The sequence below is a fragment of the Alligator sinensis genome, unplaced genomic scaffold (assembly GCF_000455745.1).
Source record: "Alligator sinensis unplaced genomic scaffold, ASM45574v1 scaffold156_1, whole genome shotgun sequence".
Lineage (NCBI taxonomy): Eukaryota > Metazoa > Chordata > Crocodylia > Alligatoridae > Alligator > Alligator sinensis.
In genome coordinates this window covers 3,771,578-3,793,268 of record NW_005841844.1, presented here as the reverse complement: position 1 = coordinate 3,793,268, position 21,691 = coordinate 3,771,578, and the positions used below count along the sequence as shown (strand labels likewise).

Here is a 21,691-nt window from a genome sequence, read left to right as displayed (position 1 = left end):
GAAAGAGAAATCAGCCTTGAGGAAAACTCAAGGAAAACTTCAACTACTTGAGGTTATGTACATAGGGATCACTTCCATGCTAGATGTGGCTGCATTTCACAATGAAGGAAGTCAAAAGTTCTTGTGAAAAGCTGCCAGGCTGGAACATAAAGCAAGTTACCCAACTGAAGTTGGGAGAAAAACTAAGGAAAATGAGTTTTGATTAGATAAATCTGTATTTAGCCAACAACACTGACAGAGTTCATGGTCTCTTTATCCTTAATAACCACCTAAGACTAGGACTTCTCTACATCTTGCCCCAAAGCAGCATATTCAGCAGAACAGTGGATCTCAGAGTACCATGGGTAATAGGTAGGAAACATACAGAGCATTACATCAACTGCATGAAGTGTTTAAGCATTTACCATAAGTATTTCACCAGCCCCATATTATCCAACTGCACAGAGTGATTTTATAACCTCCAAAACCCATTCACCTATCTCTTCATACATATCAATCCTCATCATCTAAATTAATAAGTTCGCTGCAGGACAAGGCTTTTGAATGGGATGGATTTGGCAAGGGTGGCACCACAATTAGACAGTGCTAATATACTGCCATTTCACAGACTCTAACCTTGTAACTGCTTATGCCACCATATGAGAATTGGCTAAATATTATGGCCCAGCTACTCAGCAGTTAGACTCTGTCATTAGGGATTGACTAACTACTTCACATACTGTCATTTAAATAAAACTTAATTCCAAGTAAGACTACAGTGAAGGTAGTGAAGTGCTGGAGAAAACCAGTTTACATCTTCAATTCTACATTATAACCCTGAACCTTCAGTAAGAACTCTGCATGCATTTTAATTCAGAAAAAGGCAGTAAATGTATGCTTACTAATGCTCAATAACTAACAAAAACTAAAATCCCAGTGAAGACATGGCAATTTGATTTGTAGTTTTACCATGGAGTTAACAGGTCAAGGGAAACCATAACAGATTTAAGCTCCACCTGCTAACGCTGCAAAAAAAAAAAAAATCAAACCATCTTGCACCTCCTTAGGTTTTTACCTTACAAACGTCACTTCCTGGTGAAAGGAAGCCCTTTGCACCTGTGTGGAGCTACCTGCAGACAGAGCCTAAATTGCTTTGGTTTATAAGGAAAAGGCTGGTATTATTCAACTCCCTCCATTCTGAAAATTAAGCTTATTCTATTTATATCTTGCAACAAATTCTGCCATGAGACCCCCAACTGACAACTTCGTGGGTGCATGAAGCAAGCAGGTTTTTAGAGAATAGAAATTATGAGTTACTTTTTGATCAAAAGGGATACTGTAAACTTTCCCTGTGAAATAAACTTGGACATGGAATGAAAATTCTGGACTATATCATTCAACTTTGTTCTACAGCTGTTAAGCTAACGAGAATTAGCCAAGTATTTTAGAAACACTTCAATGTGCACCAAGCCATGCAGTTGTGCCACCACTTAACTCATATTTCTGGCACTAACTTGACCTGCAGCCTTATGCTTCACACCATGGCATCACTATTACTTCACTGTATTACTCTTTAAAAGTATGAATCTTTTAGAAAAAATTAACTAACTACAAAAAACACTATTCAGAGCAAGAGTTTTGAATTAATATTTGAAGAAACAGTGCAATAAACTTAAATTAACTAATGCATAATACCAATATATTGTTACATGACATTACTTTGCAATTTATTGGACAACTGTAGTTCAAACTTTTTTTTTTTTTATTAAGCACATTCCACAGTACAAAGCTTTAGATCATGAACAATATCTGTACAATTTAACAGTTTCAATAAGCTGTTCATACACAAACTTTCCAAACAGATAATTGGCAAACATAATTACAAGTTAGAATTAGACTATCCCAGTGCTTTGAAACATTAATATAGCAGTAACGTTCAGTTGCCCAATTATGGTTAGCAAAACAAAGTCCAGAGTGCAGCCAGGAGCACTACCATTAGTCCCAGGAGTCAAGTTCCTTGGATGATGATCACAAAGTCCACTGTTATGTTACACGAAGCACAATCAAAGTAGTTTAGACTGTATATTCAAATACCATTATCTCCCAAGGAAAACATGAAATTAATCTTACACATGCATAAAAAAGGACTCCATTCTTCATAAACAAATACCTTTTTCTTCAGGGTTGCAACAGATTTTTTTTAAACAGTTTTTTTGTTCTTTTAATATTAAAGCTTTAGATGAAAAAGGTAAAGTAAGCCACTTTCACAAACTACTGTCAAGCTTACCAGGAGGTGATCTTATGGACGCTTATAATGCTCATGTTCGCTTCTGTACTTCATGAGCGTGGATAATCTTGGAGAAATAAATATCTTTGTAGTAACATGTAAAAGGGAGTTAACTAACAAACACTGATCCCAACACCTCTCTGTTTGGAGGGTGAAAGAGGAAAGCCGTAAGTTGTACTTTCGTAACATTTCAGCAACATCTGATGTACACTTTCACTTTGAATTTGCCTGACACGCAGAAAGATGATGCATCTAACCATAGCTGTTCCACCAGCATTTTAGTATTATTAATTGGTCAATCTGACATTCCTTAACCTCCTCAACTAAAAAAGTGCTGCTGACAGAGGACAAAATACACAACATACAATGATAGAGGAATGGCAGGGTGCATTTCTGTGCCAACATACTTCTTTCCCAAGAAAAAAAAGGTACATTTTACACTTGGAGTTCAAATTAAGCATTAAAGAAAACCATTGAGAGCTGTAGTCAAGGCAATCTGAAAACAATATTAGAGATGGAATATCAGGGTCTTATTCTGACAGAAAAAAATATGATTAAGTACATGTGACCACATGAATTTGAGAACTATGACAACATAAGAAAGAGCTACTAAGATTTCCCAATAAAGACATGCTAACAAAGAGAAACTGACCATGGCATCGCAATACGGTCATAGTGTAATAGCTCTGGATGAGAAACTTAAATATAACTTTTAATTATGACAATCAGAGTATTGACCTGCAGGGACCTCTAACCCACCTTAAGGAAGTGTTACAAATTTTATATAAATAAATTTAAGGGCTGATGGCATTTTTCCATTAAGCAGCCAACCTAATGCTATGGAAAGACATCAGTAGGCATCTGTGGCAACCTACTGGTTTAAAAAAAGACATTCTGTAAATACTGCGGCACAAAACATAAGATACAGAACATAAATTAAACATTTTTTTTAATTTTTAAAAAGTTTAGAAATTACATTTTAAAATATGTAGTTCCCATTAAAAAAAAGTCCTAATGAATACTGAAAACCTCCTTTAGCAGAGAAATAGTTCTAGGTAAATCATATTAACCCCTTCAGTGCCAGTAGTTAGAATGTCCTGCTGCCAAGTGCTAACACATTTGGTATTAGTGTGTAGTGTCAGGAAATCCTGACTCCTAGCACCTGGAGGTTAAATTGTTATGTACATTTTATCTACATGCTTATACAGTATTTGAAGTGAGGCAAGCACACATGGAAAGGTTTTACTATATCAAACATTAGGAAGCATAGGACGGCTGTAGTACAGAGCACAGTTAAAAAGAAAGAGACACTGCTATACAACTAGCTTAGATAACCTAGCCTGAGTTACAGGTAATCTTTAAATTAAAAGAAGTTATTGGTGCAGAAACAAGTAAACTGTAATCCAAAAATATTACCGATCAATTCAGAATATTTCTAATAGTCCAACGTACACTCCTATCAAACAAAACAGGCTCTGAATTTGTCTTGAAGTCTAAAGGAGAATGGTGACTTTGAAAGCAAAGCTCTGTACATTCTGGGTATGTTTGGCACCCATATTTCATTGGAGAATGTTTTTCTTTAAAGTCAGACAAAAGTGCAAAGCAATATAAATTAGGCCAAGTCCTTTCTTGACATCTGATTTATTTCTGGAAAACAAGCCATCAGAGTTCAGTTTTTACGGACAATTTACATGTGAAGAAGCTTTGGATTTTTCACTGCAGGGAAGGTAGGCTTCTGAAATTCATCTACTTGAAGTCAGTGAACTTTTAATAAATTCCTCAGAGACCATTGCAGAAATGAAGGGAATCAGGAGACACTGAGAAATTTAGATATAGAATTGTGCCGCTTTGCATCTACACAGCATCTATTACCAATTCTGACTTTAGCTGTGAATCAACATCTTCAGGCATGTGTTAGCCAAATATCCAGTAGTTCATGACTGTGAAACCCTGAAAAGACAAAGAAGGTGAAAAAAAATCAGAAGCTACAATGAGTAAAGCATAACCTATTATCTGTAGATACCTGAAAGGCTTAAGAGATACTAGGATCTGATACCACCATTGTTGTAGGATGTCAGCTTAGCTTTTCAAGTTGCAGAATGTAAAACACATTTTAAATTAGTCTGTATAGAAGAGCAGGATTTGAGGTTGTGCAAGCTTTTGAAAATTCAGGGTAGCAACTCTGAACTAAATAAATCTTTCCCTTTTGTGTAATACAAAACAAAAACCTTTGCTAGTTTCTCAGGAACTGGAGGGAATGGGAAATAACAGTTGGCACAGTGGGTCTTGCTGAATGTTGAAACAACTATTTCCTGGGGCTTCAGCCTACACATGACATTTTAGGAAACACAATCCTCTAATTCCTGCTCCTCTGTAAGTATCTTCTGTACCCTATACATGTTCAAAATCTAATTTTTAAAACCACAAGTGTAATCACATGCACTGGAAAACTTCCTTGTGAACCTTTTTGTTTTATTTTCCATCAAATAAAAACAAACTATCCTTCATATGCTGGTAGGATTACGCAGCACTGGCCTGCACCTGTAGGGAGTGGATAAGAAAAGCCAAGGCTGAAACTGAACTGAAACTGGCTACAGCAGGGGTTGTCTTGAGGGGGTACGCGTGGGTGGGCAGGTACTTGAGAAGGCCCTAGGGCAGGGACGGGCAATTATTTTGGGTGGAGGGCTGCTTACTGAGTTTTGACAAGCCATCAAGGGCTGCATGATGGGCAGCCAGGGGCAGAAAAATATTAATTTTCTAAATTTTTTAGGGGCCCCTCGGGCCGGATAGAATGGCTTGGTGGGTTGCATCCATCCTGCAAGCCGCATTTTGCCCACCCCTGCCCTAGGGGGTATGCGCAGGCGGGCATGGAGTGCTGCCATGCACCATCCCAAGCTGCCATGGCCTGGCCGGACACAGGTGGCAGAGGAAACTCACACATGGCAGCTGCCACCTCTCCGTGTCCAGTTGCATCCCCCGCCCCGGCTCCGCCTGCTCAGCATTTGGCTGCATGTCGTCCCTGCCCCCCGGCCAGGGGTATGCTGCTTCGTGTCCAGTCACAAGGGGGTACAATGATCCCAAAAGGTTAAAAACCCCTGGGCTACAGGAATCAAGGGCAATAAAAAGTCCTTCAAATATGTGGGAAGTTGAAAAAAAACAATGTATCACTTCCAACCCTGCTTTTACCCTAAGCCTTTAATCCTGCAACACAGACTGCTGTCACCCGAGCTACACTTACATCAACTGAAGAGTACCCTAGCAAAGCCAGCCTGTGATTGCTCCCTTTCTTTTCTTCCACTACTGAGGCTGGAGGAACTCAATGAACTACTGAGTCTAGACGTTGAGCACAAGGGAACATGTTGCAAGGGAATAAGCCTGGTTATTTTTCAAAGGGTTGCAAATCTGATATTAATTTGGCACAATGCCAATATTCTTGCTGTGAGGGAAGGAAAACTACATTTTTAAGAGTTTATGCTTCAAAGGAAAAATAGAAGTTGACAAGGCAGAGAGGCAGCAATTCCTCAATCAGAAAAGCATTCCTTCTTCAGAATATTAAAGGACTGCTACAAAAAAACAAACAAACCAAAAAACCCCTATCATAGCAGAGAGTTCTGCAAGTTATCACTGAGGCCAAGAGTCTTAGCAGAAATATACCAGTACATTCAGAGGCAATGAAAATATCCAGCTACGTAAGACGGGGAAACACTTCATGAGCAAACGTGTTAAGCTTTGGGGGCAAAACCTAAGTACTACCTGGTTTTTAATTTAAATCCCTCTTTCAACAGGGCTATTCCAGAACTATTCTCTGGGGTAGTTTCTCAGTTCCTTTGAAGGACACAGCACTAGCCAATGTCACAGATAGAAAACTGAACCAACGGATGATGAACTCACTGGACTGATCTGGTAAGATAATTTCTGTTTCCAGGTTTCAGCAGTCTTGGGTATTTTTATAGTATGAAGTGCAACTGTTGGCAGCAATATAAATGACATAAGGAAAAGACACCACTGTTCAAGCAAATGGATCTACAGCAGCGTTTTTACTCAATATACAGTATTTAGAAAACTTAAATCAAGTTGACTTGCAGAGAAATGGAAACAAAACACAAAGTTCAAGTAAGCTGCTTTTGACAGCTTCAAGATGTCATGTTTCCTGACATGATGAAATTTTTCCTTTTGAAAACATTTATTTTTATTACTTGTGGTTATGCTGGGGAATTGTCACTTATGATAAACTTTAGTCACAACAGCAAACATCTTCAGTTTACTGGTGACTCATGCAATGCCAGTTAGCCCTAAAAAAGTAAAGGATAAAGGCCTCAATGAAAAGCAAGCTCTAAATGAACTTGAAAAGATCTTATTTCACAGTGTTGAGGCATATTGTGTGCAATAATAACAACACTGACAGTCGTTTTTATAAGCATGCTGCCATTATGTAAGTTTTCCCAAACAGAGATATTTTTTTAGGTGTTAAACATCTAACTCATCTCATGGCACCCAAGTTAGTAGTATAAAACACAAAACAAACAAAAACCCTCATTTTGCATCTCAAATTTTCTTCCTTAAGAAAAAGAAGAATCCGTTAATCACAAGATGCGCCCTACTCAAGGAACAATGTCAATTCAACCAATGTGGAAACCTGACCTAAAAGATAGATAACATGCCCAGATTCAGAAGCGAGTCAGCAAAACCATCCCAAATAAAAGATTTTCACATGCTTCATGATAAACTTACTCTGATTTCTTCTACATCTTGACTCCTGGTACTCTTGGTCTAGTTCCTCACACAATTTCTAAAACTTTAGGCTCTGAAACATCCTCCCATTAAATATATATTTAGGAATTAAAGTATGCTTATCCAAGGGACTTCAAAGTATTGACTGAAGTGATAAGTGATAAAAAATTGCAGTAATTTCTGAATTGTAGAAGTGTCTGTAGTGATTTCACGAATATTAGATTTAACAAACGTTCTCAGGCCAAGATGTAGCAAGTGACTGTCTTCTAAAATAACCTAGTTATAAACTCTTATTTCTCAAGAAATTAAAAAGCTACTTAAAATTAAATTTATAACTACTTCAATATTGGACCAGAGGCAGTGCAAACTGTAGCAAAGATGCAAGCAGCCAAATATAAACTTGCCAACATCACAGTATCCAGGAACCCAAAGAGCAATACCATGCAAGTATTTCATGATGCAAAAAAGCAGAACGATCACTAAAACTTTAGAAAAACTCAGTAGGAGATGATCTATAAACTGACAACAGGAAGAGCAGTAAAATGCACATACAGAATATATTCAACATAAAGAAGATTTACAATTTTACCTTATGAGGGTAGTAAAGTGCAGACTGTTATCTGGAGATGTAAGTATATGTTCTGGATGGAGAGCGTGTCTCATTCTGGGCACTGGGTGGCACATTTAAGAAGTCCCATATCAAAATCGTGTCATCATGGGAACTACTAATGATTTGAAACTCATCAAACTGGAGTCTAAACACACGTCCTGAATGTTCCTGTAAATAGTAAGAGCTTAGTTAGCGGGACAGGAGGAGGATCAAGTTTCACCAACTTCACACACACATGCCAATCTACACACAAAATTAAGAGATGAACATTTTAATATGCTGGTCAAGAACTGTTTTGTGGGAATTACATGCAGGTCTGAGAAAAAATACTGCTATTTAAATTATAGCAGCAAATTATTCAGTGGTTTCCAAATAAAAATTGTGATAACCGTAAGTTTTCCATGGAGCAGACAGGCAAGAGTTGAAGAGTATTAAGGACCAGCAGAACTGATTTACGGACTACTAACTTAAAGCAAGCAACAGACAAAAAACTGGCTAGCATAGGCAAGCATTCAGGGTTTTATCCGTTGCATAAAATTCTATTATGTTAAACAGGCCTGCTACTTAAAATTAGTGTACAGTCCCCAAAAGCTACTTCAAAGGCCCATCTTCAGTTTACCATATTTTCCTAAAATGACCCTGAATTAAAGACAATACCCCAATAATCAGATTTTATCCATGGAAAAATTATAAATTTGTTATAATTTTCCATGTATAAAATCTCATTATTGGACAGTCATCCAAAATTAGTCCCTTCCCCGCCTGCCTCTCCCCATTCACTCTTAGTCCATGCTGATAGGCCCCATCCCCGATCTAGCATGAGGTACTGAGCACAGCCTTGCCCCTGAAGCAGCCATGCACTGCTGTTATGGGGCTGTGCTCAATGCCTGAAGCTGCAGTATGCACGGAGCCTGACAGTCCAGAGCAAGCTGGGGAGGGAGAGGGTGGAGAGGGACTGGCAGGGGAACAGAGGTTGTATGGGGAGGGCAGAATGGGAAATGGGGAGAAGCAGCTGCAGAGGGGAGATGGCAGGGTGCAGGCAGCAGCTGTGGCTACAGCTCCAACTCTGTGTAGGGATGGAGTCAGAGCTACAGCTACCACCTGCCCTCAACCTCCCTCAGATATAATTATAAGACCCTCAAATGAAGGGGATGGGGGAGGGGACACAGGATTTTATCTTAGAATCAGGTAAACATGATATTCACTATGAGGAATGCAAGCCTAGGTCTGCTTCACTAGAAAGTAAGCAAATTATTAAATATGTCTTTGAGAAAGGAGGAGGGAAGAAAGAATGTAAAAATGCCCATTGCAGGGAATTTCTGAAAAGACCATACCAAATGACACCAGGATGCTAACTCTCCCACAAGACAAGTAACATCCTATGCTTCATCCTGCCAGTTCACCTTCCAAAGTTAGGGGTGGCCAACCTGCAGCACAGGTGCCACAAGTGGCAAGGGCAGACTGTGTGTGGGGCACATGGCTGACTGCAGAAGGGACAGGCAGCACAGGGGCAGGTGCGGCAGAGCGCATAAAGCAGAAGAGCAGTTCAGGCACAGAGAAGAAAGCAGAGCAGCAGCTAGGTAAGGGAGCAGAAAGCTGAGCAGCAGATAGGGCAAGGGGAAAGGATCAGAGTAGCACTAGGAGAGAATATGGGGCTAATTTATGGCATACCTGCCAAAAAGGATAGCCCCACTATTGGAAGTGATGATTTAACTGCAAAGATTGACAACCTGAAGCCCACAGGTCAGTCCTGCTTGCAGAACCTATGGGTCCAACCCAGAGATGTGGGGCTGCAGGCAGTCTCCCCAGGTTGTCATTGAGAGATGTGCCAGCTGCAGGTACTCTCCCTATGCTGCTAAGGTGACAAGTAGCAACAGCAGCAGGGACCTAACGCCTACCCACCTCTGACACAGGGTGGGTAGTCCCAGCCCACAAACAGAATAGGTTGCCTACCCCTGTTTAGGGCAGTGGGGGCCAACTTTTTTGCTAGGTGTACTACAAATTGGCTCCATATCCTTCCTGAATGCTACTCTGATCCCCTTTCCCAAACTGATCAGATTTTTGCTTCTTTCCTTGTGCTCCCTGGCTGTTTGCTTTCTGCTTCATGTTCTATCTTCCATGGTGCTGCTTGTCCCCTTCCAGATGTGCTGTGTGCCACACACGCATACAGAGTGCCATGCCACTTGTGGCACCCATGTTACTAGCTGGCTACTCCTGGTTTCAAGAACAGTAAAACTATATAAATCACAGGGTTAGGTTATTTTGCCCCTGCAAAGATGAGGGTTGAACAACTGGTGGAATGTAGAGCCACAGCAAAGAGCTGTGTAGAACTGCTGCAGTACTCCAGCTGAGTGAAGAAGCAGAATCCTTTGAAATAAAAGCCAAAGCAAAGAGTGGTGTGGTTTGTCCTTCACTCAAGGTTCTGCTGTATTCGCCACAAAGGCTATAACAGATAAGCCCAAGGCTGAAGTCTCTCTCTTGAAGACAAAGAGCTGGTAATGGAAATGAAGTATATTTTTATATGAATAAACTCTATAATCTTCTTAATCTATTATGTCAAGACTACTGATAAGGGTGGGTACTTCAGTAGCAAAGGACAAGCAAAGCTCATTTCACATAAAACAAATAGCTACTGACTTGGACAATATTCAAGCTTTGTATTTGGTGGTGGAACTCTGTGTATTCAGAACAACTGAGACATCCAATTCTCCCACTGTATTATTATAATCATTTTTAAATATGTCAAATGACTGCATAAATCAAAGCCATTCTTACAAAGAAAATAAAATAAAATAAGCAACCACTTAAAATATGATAGCCTTTGAAGTGATTAGAGTTCCTGTGGTAATCCTTTTAAGACTGGGGCCACTCCCTTCCCATGCCTATTTTTCCCCAATTCTGGAATCAGGAATAGGGTTAAAGGAAGGCTGACAGCATTCAAAGTTTGTTCCATTTAGCAAGAATTAATTTAAAGCCAGTGGTACAATATTTATAAGATATTAAAACACCACCCCAAGAACCAAAATGAACCTCACACACTATCAAATTAATTACATTTTTAAGAACATTTGGAAATACCAAGCTAGAAGAATTTAACAGCTGAAGGTTTCTTCTAAGACTAGTAACTCATTGCACACAAAAACATACCCAGTACTTTTGCATCATTGCCAGTTCTGGGAACAGACCAGAACTTGTACAACATACTGAATTTCTTACCTACTCCAGTACACTTGACAGATTTGCAACAACATTTATTAAAACATTCACTCTGACCAAATACAAAGCCTTATTACCGTTTAAAACCCCAAATGTATCAAAGTTTACATACCACCAATGTACGCAAGCATAATGTGCTTGCTGGCGCACGAGGGTCAAGAGCAGCTTGCAAATCCCAAACTTTAATTTTGCTACAAAGTGAAACAAGATGATTATGTTATTGTAACAGAAATGCTGCCTCAAGCGTATTGCAAATATTTTCATCAACATAAATGGAATGGTGGAATTGCCCCAGAGCTCATTTACTTGCAAGAAAAAGGTAGAACGTCTCTGATAATATGCTACAACTAAATTCTTTCGGGCAGGGATTATTTTTGTTTATTTGTATACAGCCCCCAGTACAAGAAGGAACAGCTAGGAGCTGGCACAATACATATATACAAACAAATTTTGCATATGAGCTTCCTAGAATTATAGAAAAGCTGAAAAGATCTCTATCATACTGCCCATAAAGCACACGGAAGAACAGTCCCCCAGAATGGATTTGGGATTACAGACTGCTGCAGGGTAGCTGGAGAATCAAAATTAGTAGAACCAATTCATACAAGAGTGGAAGGGCACTCATGGTCTTCCTTCAATAAGCCTATAACATTCACTTGAATTAAAAATACAAACAAATACCGGAGAGGATAGGTTAACAAAGACAGAATGCAGAAATAGACTGGAATTATCCTGAATTCACTGTATTAAGACATTACTCTTCATAAAATGGTTCCTGGTGCCTTCCCACAGCAATAAAACACCACCAACTTTAAAACTTTTTTGCTCAGTCCAAGTACTGCAGTTTCAAATGTTACAAGTTCTACAGCATACAGTTTCAGAACAAAACAGTTACGGGGTTAGTAAAAAAAGGCAGCCAAGGCCTCTCGGGAAGCATGGGGTTTGTCAGTGACACCTTGGGGAAGGAAAAAATGGAAATGGCCCATTCTCATTGGATGCTGCTTGACACAGATTAATAGTCTATTTTACCAACTTGTGCCATAGCACAAGTCACAGAAACCTGATTAGTAAGACACTTCTATTGATTGTGTAGGAAACTACCAACTTAGTCTTCTGAGGAGAGTCAGAGCTATAAGGAGTTACTGGAAGGTACTTCAAATGGACTAAACGATGCATATTATACATTACTAAAAACACTTTATTTTTAATAGCCTGCAACTGAAAGCTTTGGTGTTTAATTCTCCAGAAAGTAGGCAAAACTTGGGTGAAATATGTATCTATCGTAGGTCATTTACAGAAAGCAAAACACAAATCTGAAGAAAATTCACCTTCTATGTGATGTCTGAGACATAAGAAATTCAAGAGTGCTTTATTATAGAATATATGAATGACCTGAAAATTTGTTTGAAACATACCCATCATAGGCTCCACTAACAATCCTCTTGTTATCAAATCTGATGCATCTAACCAATTCTTCATGGCCTTCTAGTACTCTTAAACAGGCACCACATTCAATGTCCCATAGCCTTAAAGAAACAGTAAAATAGATCTATGAGAAACGCAGTTCCAATGTTAACCTTCCCTCTCGTTACTCCATCTTTTAAACCTAATTTTTCTCCAGAAAGAATCAGACTGCACTGTCAAAGCAAGAGTGCAAGATCCACTTGAGGTTTCTGTATGCACTCCCCAGAAGGGAGTACACTAACTCCGATACATTCTTAGTCAATCAGTACAGCAGAGTAATGCAATGCAGGGTGCCTGCAGGACAGACCAGACCATGTCACAAAACACTTGGGTCCCATCTATACATTACACTTCAGAGGTACTTAACCAGTTACTATATTTACTCAGATATAAAATGACTCTGAATACAAGACAACCCCCCAATGGAAAATTTCTTATATGCAAGTAAATACAGTAATCACATCTTAAGCTATATTGCAGCCACACATTCAATCCACCAAAGGCATGATAAAACAAAAAATAAGTCACAAAGTTATTCCACAAGAAATGATACTTCTTTGGTTTGTTCTAATCCCATGATTAACTGGTGCTCTCCTGTGGCTGGGAGTCCCATCAACTGGCAAGGCTCCTAGGTGCAGGGGTGCAACATGCACTACCATGGCTGCAAGCCCCATCAGCTGTGGGACTTCCACCCACAGAAGCTTGTTACTTGCTGGTGCAGGGAGGGGGAGGAGGGAAGGACTGTGATCCCAGGCTCCCCATATACCAGCAATGAGGCATGACTGGATCTGATGCTGGATCCTACAAATTATGCCTGTGTGGCACGGCAGGAGGCACAATTGTATGGATCATGCATCAGATCCTATCACACTTTTACATGAATTTCCAGAGGGGCCCTTGGTGTCAACAAACAACACTGAACCAGTTCACAGTGAAATGGTTCAAAATAATATTTGATTTTCCAGGTACAACTTTGGACCGTTTCAGGCAAATTTAAATCAGTTTAACAGGCTTGTATGTCTGTCCTCTTCAAGTTCCAACCAGATTTAAACAATTCTAAGTATTGTGTATCCATGCCCTAAGGTTTTCAACAATGATTGCCTGTTCTAATGCTGACAAATATGTCAAAGAAATTATTACACCTTATACATTATATAGAGAAATGAGGCAGGACAGATTCAAAGGTCAGAAAATAACTGCTACTTTTTACACTTCCGAGTGCAAAGTGTAACATTTTGAAGCTCTTTCCTTTCACCCACCTAATAGTGTTGTCTGATGATCCACTCACAACTAGCCGATCCCTGTACTGAAGACAAGCAATGCCACGCTTGTGCCCATTTAGAGTACGTACAAACTCACACGTGCTTGTACTCCAGACCTGTTGAACAAATTAAAATGCTTCATTTTAACAGTTATGGCCTATCAAGGGGTTAAGTAAAACAATTTAGGCTAAATTTCCTAAATAAAATGGGTAGAGGTCCAGTTTTGCTAAGAAAGCAGAGCCTGTAAGCTCTCTGGAAAACAAGTCCACATATTTTGAGTTGCTGCAAGGACTGGCACAATAGAGTTCTAATCCTAAATGAAACTTCTGGGAACTGCTCTAATACATAAATATTTTCAAATCTGCTTTAGTACATATTCAGTAACAAAAAAATTGGAACTTAAGTTTGGCTTGTTACTAATAACATTTCAAAGTGAAAAGGAGAGAAAAGTGAAAAAATAGACAGACTAGTTTTATCATTAGCGCTGGGTTTTCTTTTAACCATGAAACATGGGCAACCATCTTTTGCTGATTAGAGAGAAAACTAGAAGTTTTATCTGCAGAAGGGACAAAGCTGGTTTTTGGGTTTTTTTTAAATGTCAAATTATTTGTTTAGCCAACTTGGCAATTTTTTTTTAAAAAGTTGTATTTAAAGCTGTAATGAAAAGAACCCAATGGATTATTTTCTATCAGTGTACAGTACCTTCAGCAGATGTATGGGACAACTCTGCCCAAAGAACTTTTGGCACAGTCAAAACCAATTATGATTTAAAGGTGGGGGCTAGAGGGGGAGGGAGAGAGGGAGAAAAATGCCCATGTTATTTAGTAATTTTCAGGTAAGTAAACTCTTGGTATGTAATGTAGTCTTTAAACACAGCGTTTTAAATTTTCAAACATGACAGCTTGGTTCAGCTGCTGAGCAGGTGTGGTAGGTAAGGCAGCTGCTGATAAATTTCATGTCTAGGACAAGACGGCCATCTTAATAAAAATATATCATTTGAGAAAAGGAACAAAAGATGCCATGTTTAATTTTCAAGCCAATTTCAAGATCTAGTTGGAGTTTAAACATCATGAGTGGGCTTTAACCTTTCTATAGCTGTATGATAGAAGCCACAAAAATGTTACAAGCCACGCTATTTGCATAGAAACATTAACACCTAATAGAAGGAAGTGATGAAATAAATAGCAAAGAAATACCCACAAACCTATTTCACAAACACATTTGGGACCCAGATTTTAATCACAAACGCAATGTGTAGAAATTTTGAAGTTGAATATTTTCATCTTTTGGGTACAGGTTAGCAATTTTATTTTATTTAGTCATTTCCCAAGTGTAACATCTTCAAAGATAGGCTCTGACAACTTACTTTAATGGTCCTGTCACCTGATGCTGACACAATATACTTGTCATCGAAGTCTACAACATTAACAGCAGCCCGATGGCCAACCAACACACGACGCAGAGTGATGTCAGTAGGTGATGCCATATCCCATACAGCAATGGACCGGTCCTTCGAACACGTCACCATTAAGCCATTACTGAACCGCAGATGAAGCACTGCCTCATTATGATGAATCAGGGTGTTTAGAACTTCACCTGTGTTTACATCCCACACTCTGCAAAAAAAATGTACCCAAAAAGAATTAAAAATGAAAAAATAATGATTATATATGTTACAAATAGGAAACGCACAGGTCTGCCATTCTGATGAATAGCTCTCCAAGCACCTCATTTTCCTGGCTGCCCAAAGCTGCTTTTGTCTTGTAGTTCCCTTATAGGAGACATTTCTTAAAGAAAAAAGGTCTATGTATATAAACCTCATATTAAGTGGAGGGGGAGGGGGGGCATATTAAGGGACTTTGCAACAAAATTCTTACCTCGCTGTTGCCAATTCAAAGATTCAGTACAAGCCTGTAATAATCAAAAGCTTATACCATCTTTGGCTGTCTACTACCTCATGTCAAATGAAGATGTGGTCATCTCCACTCAATACTCAGAGGAATGGCATCCACTGCCCAAAACATACCGTAAGTGGATGAAGAGAATGACCTCTCCCTCCAAGCCACAGCAAAACACTTTGAGGAAAATTGCAGTGCTGCTGTGATGCATCTGGGAGGAGGATTTTGCTTATGACAACTTATCAACAATGCAACTTTACATGAGCATTACATTCGCAGAAAGAACATAGATGTAAGAACATAAGAATGGTCTTCGCACAAGGTGTCCAGGTGGCTCAGCAGTGGGCCGCCAATGGCAGTCACCAGGAGATTTTTAGAGGAACGTGCAAGAAATCTTAAATTGGCAATTACAGAATAGTTGGCCCATCAGAACCTCCTTCCAGTTCCATTCAGACCTTGACTTCTGCCCTGGCTCATAAGGATTTCATTTCTTAAAGTTTTTGGAATTTAAACTCTATAAGCACAGGACTGAAAACTGGGACCAGGAAAAGCTAACAGGTACAGCTTTCTGTTGAATCATGTAAGCACTTTGTGTCTGAAGTCGCTGCTCTGTATTTATCACCAGGAATAGGCCTTATACTTTAGTATTCACAAATCAGTTAACAAGTACTGAGCCTCAGACTTGATCTTAATTCACTGACACTAACAGAGCTCACCTCACTGTAGAATCTGAAGATCCAGTTACAATGACTCTTTCATCATACTGTAGGCAGAGAACTGAGCCAGTGTGTCCCGTTAAGATTTTCAAACATTCCAAGCTTGTTTTATCCCAGATCTGTTAAAAGAAAGTACCATTACAAAGATCTGACAAATGGGTCCAAATTCTGACCTTTCCCATTATGAGCAGAGGGCCAGTGTCGGCAAAAGAGAACCTACAAGCAATGCTTCTTGCAAATTATTTGGCAATTGTCAGGGGTGGGTTTGGGAATGAGCAGGAACTGATACTAAAGCAATCCATTAAGAAAGCGAAAGGGAATACTCAAGCACAGACATGCCCTCCCCCTCCCCCCTGCTTATACTAAACATGATTTTTGCAAGCATTTTACTTTTAGTTGGGCCAAAATGAGCATTGCGCATATTCCAGGGCTGGAAAGTCCCAGAATTCCTGGAGCAAAATACAAATGAGGGTGCTACTACTTTTCCCCGTGGGACCATATAGGGCCACACAAAACACTGTCTCACACAATGAAGAAAATAAATGCCCAAGAAAGCAAAAACAGCCCTGATAGTCTTCTTTCTAAAGCCAAGACCAAAGTACTGCACCTCCTTTATAAATAAAGGGGAAGAAATAAAAAAAAAAGAGTGACTACCTTAATGGAGTTATCTCTTAGGCCACTGATAATCTTTTCATCATCATACTGTAAACAGTAGACACCTTTGCTATTTTCAGAGCGGCACTGAATTCTTTGCAAGTTGTGTCGTCCACATCGCCAGTTTGATTCTATAGTCTAGTAAAAGAGGAAAACTATTGAAAGTGATGTATAAAGCTGCTTATCCTTGGTAAGGCCATGATTTCCGTGATAAGAAGTCATAACTAGCTCTTTCCCCATGAAATAATATTGTATCACATATCAAAATTACTGGTCCTCCTGGATTTTTCATTATATTCATAATTTGAATGTAAAGAGAACTAAAAACTTGCTACTGGAGAATAAAATACAACTAACTAGATAACATCCATCATAACAACACCATGTCTGTGAAAACAAATCAACCAAAACCAAACAAATTAGGAGGAACTCTTAATTTTTGTCCTAGCAAGATACTTTTGCCCCAGTGGTAAAAACTGCAGTTCTTCCTTTATTTATTCCACCATAGATATAGACAAGAAGAGGTATTAGGGACATAGATTCATAGATGTTAGGGTCGGAAGGGACCTCAATAGATCATCGAGTCCGACCCCCTGCATAGGCAGGAAAGAGGGCTGGGTCTAGATGACTCCAGCTAGATGCTTATCTAACCTCCTCTTGAAGACCCCCAGGGTAGGGGAGAGCACCACCTCCCTTGGGAGCCCGTTCCAGACCTTGGCCACTCGAACTGTGAAGAAGTTCTTCCTAATGTCTAGTCTAAATCTGCTCTCTGCTAGCTTATGGCTAGCTTGTAACCCCCAGGGGCGCCTTGGTGAGTAAAACCTCATCATTTCCCTTCTGTGCCCCCATGATGAACTTATAGGCAGCCACAAGGTCGCCTCTCAACCTTCTCTTGTGGAGGCTGAAGAGGTCAGATACTGAATGATGCTGTGTCACAATTCTGAGCCTCATGACAGAACTGTTTAAAGTTCAAAAATGGAGGTCACAGGTAAACTGCAAACTTCAATTGCAATATCAAATAGCAAAATATAGGAGCTGATGTTGACATGTATACCAGAAACATTTCACTTTAAGCCCTTATAAAATCCAATATGATCAGATATATGTTAGTTACGGGAAAATTCTTCCTAAAGCTCTCCTTTAAATATGCAAAATTTAAGCCCCTACGTGTCATTTTGTGTAAAATATACCAGATCTGAAGTGTTAACAAGCAGGCTGTATAAAATGTAACAATAGAAACAGAAATCAATTCTACTAATTAAATTAACATTTAATCAGCTTTATAGCAGTAAAAGGACAAATGCTGAAGTCATTTCACAGAAATCAGAGATCCCGGTTAGAAAGTGTATAACCGTAATCATAAAAGAATCAATGCAGTGAAATCAACACACAAAAACTACAGTCCAACATATGGAATTCCCAGATGCAACGCAATGTTTTTCATCTTCTGTTAACGTATACCAGAGCAGATAAACCATATGATAGATTTCTCTTCCAGAAACTGCGAACAGGTGAACAGAAATTTCAGGAGTGGATCAACTGAGGTTTTGTTGAAGAGAGCTTACTTGCTATTTTGATGCTGTCAGCTTCAATATATATAAACCCACAGGAACCTCATCTCCTCATTTCTGATGCAGAACTTCATTGCTCCATTTTGAACATCTTTCTTGTTCCCTGAACCTGAAAAGCACTCCAAGAAGAAAATGCGCCAAAAGGAAATAAATTTGGCATAGGATTTGGTTTGCCTATTCTTAAAAAATGTGGTTGTCCCAGGCAGACTGGCTTTCCACTTCTATGGAACTACAATTTTCCATGGAGGATGGAACATGTTTTCCATCTAACACAGTTCAAGAAAGAACACAATTCCTCCCCCCACACATACTTCCTGAAGTACCACTGTGGTACCTTTGACTTACAACAGGGGTTTTCAACTTTTTTTTTTTTTTTTTAAACAAATCTCTCTCTCCTCTCTCAAAGTTCCAGCTCTTGTATACCTTTATATTTTTTTCTTGTTTTTAAAAGGGCAGATTGAGACCCCCGTGGTGAGGAAGGAAACAGGGCTGGGGCTGCACAGCCATGGCAGAGCATGGGACAGAGCCACAAGCAGCTCATCTGGGGGGCATGGGGAAGGAGGAGCAGCTCCTACCAATGTATGCATCCTGGGAGGGCATGGGGGTGCATGTGCCCCCAGATGTGTGCTCAGGGCGAGCTGTGCTGACCCAATGGTGGGGGAGGGAGTGGGGTTGGGGCATGGGACTGAGCCTTGCGGGGGCAGCTCCTGCAACTACACGCACCCGCAAGAGGGCACAGGTGGTGTGCCCCCCAATCCGCGTGTGGGGCAGGGTGGGCTGCTGCTGTGGGCTGGGGCCAGTGCTGGGCTGCTCTCTGGGCAGGCAGTGGCAGCACTGGAAGTGGGGCTATGGCGAATTCTGGAGTGGCTGCAGCCCCTCCTGTAGCTCCCTCCCAGTGCTGCTGCCCACCCCAAGTAAAGCCCAGCCCAGTCCCCACCAGGAACAGCCTGGCACTGTCCTGGCCCCAGCCCGCAGTGGCAGGCAGCCCACCCTGCCCTGCACGCAGATCCGAAGGCACACACCCCCACGTCCTCCCGGGGTGCGCATAGCAGCAGAAGCCACCCCCGTGCAGCTGTCTGGTTCCCCACCCCAGCTGGGCAGCCCTTGCCCCTGCCCTAGCTCCACTCCCTCCCCCACTGCTGGGGCCTCGATCTGCCCCCTGAAGGCCCCTTCCCTCCCAACACACTTACCAGCCAGACCTGGCTGCTTTCATGCTGCACTACAGTTTCATAGTAGTTTCATAGCTGCACACACACAGCATTTATCAGCCACATTAGGTCTGTGTACCCCCTACAACCTTTTTAAGTACCCCTAGCGGTACGCTTACACCCATTTGACAACCACTGGTTTACAAGAAGCAGTGATAAATGATTAGGCATGCTTACAAGCCATTTCCCCCACTTCCATTAGCTCGCAGTTACAACACAATTAAAGCAGGAAGCCAGTTTGCATGTCAGTTTCAGACCAGAAGGCTGGGTAGAGATGCACCTTGAAAACTAACTATCTAAATTTAAAATTCCCTTTATTTTCTGTGAAAGAAAACATCCTTTCACAATATTTCATGAAGTGCCCTCAGGCGCACAAACGTGTAAACATCTCTGAGTTATTTAGTTTGTAATGTGCATCTCTAGCTTGTCTTCTACCTGACTTCTGCCTAACATCTCTCTGTTTCAATCAAAACACCTGCCAGTTCAAATTTCTAGCCTGTAATGTACAGCTTGAGCATTAAATAATGATGTTCTATAGTCTGGATTGAATTTGATCAATACAGTAGTTTTGGCACTAGGTTTGCCTTGAAGAGAGCAGACTGTGCATTACAGTATTTGTTTAAGGTGTTCTGGCAGGGGGGAGGGGGGGAGTGATATTAATTGCTAGTTTACATTATTTATTTCCGCTCATTCTGATATATTTATCACCGGCCCTGTGCATGGCAAACAGCAACTCAACTACCAAGTCTTTTGCCGCGATGGTGAGACCATGTATCACATCACTGCTTTGGCAAACATGAGGAGACCATTTATCCTAAAACTGAATAGTACTGATTATACAGCAATTAGACATCTTACAACTAAGCAACTAGTTAAAATGCAATATTGATACATGAGCCACAGGGTCCCTTAATACTACTGGAACAGTTATTTTAATTCATTTTGGAAAGGCCTGAACAAAAATTGTAAATTCAGTTAATTCTAAGGCAAGAAATTGCAATTTGTTGCTCTTAAATGTCAATATTGGTGGGGTTTTTGGATATTTTTATCCTTGCATTTGGATTACATAATTATTGTATATTCTTACACAACAGTACTGCACATAACTGATATATCCAAACATACCATAAGCTTTAAATGATAATCTCTATATTATTCAGAATGTCACACGTGACCATGTAAATTTAAAGAGGATTTAAGGAGAAAATTTCTCTGAAGCAGGGTTATTATATTTTTGACACACTTTAAATAAGTATTTCCGTGTTAAATTTAGCGCTTTTGATTATTCTGACTAATTGTTCAATGCTCTAAAATAGATGAGAAAACAAAATCACTGAAAACAATACACTTTCTTTGCAGGCTGATTGTTCTCATCTTTTTGGCATACAGTTTCAGTAATAAGACCAAGCACTGGCAATTTCACAAGTTGTTGAGATGATGTACGTCATACTCAAATTACCAAATAAAATAACAGTCATGACAATTATGCCAACTAAAGGGCTTGGGATAATTTAATTCACAGTTAAGAATTGTACAAGTGGAGGCTACTTAATAATCTTATCCATAAATAAATGTTGGTTTCAAATGAAAGAAATTGAAAAAAATATATATTTATACCTATGCTAGGGCATTATGAAACGGTAAGTCATACACAGGTGCACATTAATTGTACAAGAAGATGTCATTTCGACATTATGTGGTATGGCTACTGTGCGAAAATTTCATGTTTTCTGAGAACTTGTAAAATCCCCTTACACTGCGTAAATTTTCAATATACTGGGAAAGTAGCCACAATACACAGAGAATACACAGCAGCATTTAAATTGGTAATAGAGTGAAAACAGATGTGTGAGTAAAGAAAAATAACATTATTATAAATGACTAAACACAGCCAAGTGGGTGGGCAACCTAAAGGACCCTCTACATAGGAGCACATTAAATACAATACTGACAACCATATAAAAAGCTTCTTGCCAATATGAAATTTGTCATAACTGAAAGGTGCAACTAATAAAGATTTTCATTTGCAACCTCCTCCTAGCAGATCTTTTTATGAATAGTTCCATAATGTACTCCATGGGCAGAGGATCTATGT

At 39.8% G+C, this 21,691-nt stretch overlaps 1 protein-coding gene across 7 annotated transcripts in view; it reads right to left on the bottom strand.

Annotated features, from left to right (window-relative positions):
• Positions 1 to 1,723: 1,723 nt before the first annotated feature.
• Positions 1,724 to 21,691, bottom strand: part of FBXW11 (F-box and WD repeat domain containing 11) — a 170,901-nt gene continuing 150,933 nt past the window's right edge. For 6 of the 7 annotated variants that reach the window (XM_006015730.3, XM_006015728.2, XM_006015727.2 and 3 more), the window contains 8 exons: positions 16,818 to 16,955; positions 16,164 to 16,282; positions 14,916 to 15,165; positions 13,547 to 13,665; positions 12,239 to 12,349; positions 10,936 to 11,014; positions 7,587 to 7,775; positions 1,724 to 4,216 (listed from right to left, as the gene is read on the bottom strand). In XM_006015730.3, coding sequence (XP_006015792.1) covers positions 7,614 to 7,775; positions 10,936 to 11,014; positions 12,239 to 12,349; positions 13,547 to 13,665; positions 14,916 to 15,165; positions 16,164 to 16,282; positions 16,818 to 16,955 — 978 coding nt within the window. In that variant the 3' untranslated portion in view covers positions 1,724 to 4,216; positions 7,587 to 7,613. The remainder of the gene's footprint in view (positions 4,217 to 7,586; positions 7,776 to 10,935; positions 11,015 to 12,238; positions 12,350 to 13,546; positions 13,666 to 14,915; positions 15,166 to 16,163; positions 16,283 to 16,817; positions 16,956 to 21,691) is intronic. The other variant, XM_025206091.1, reaches the window with a different exon arrangement.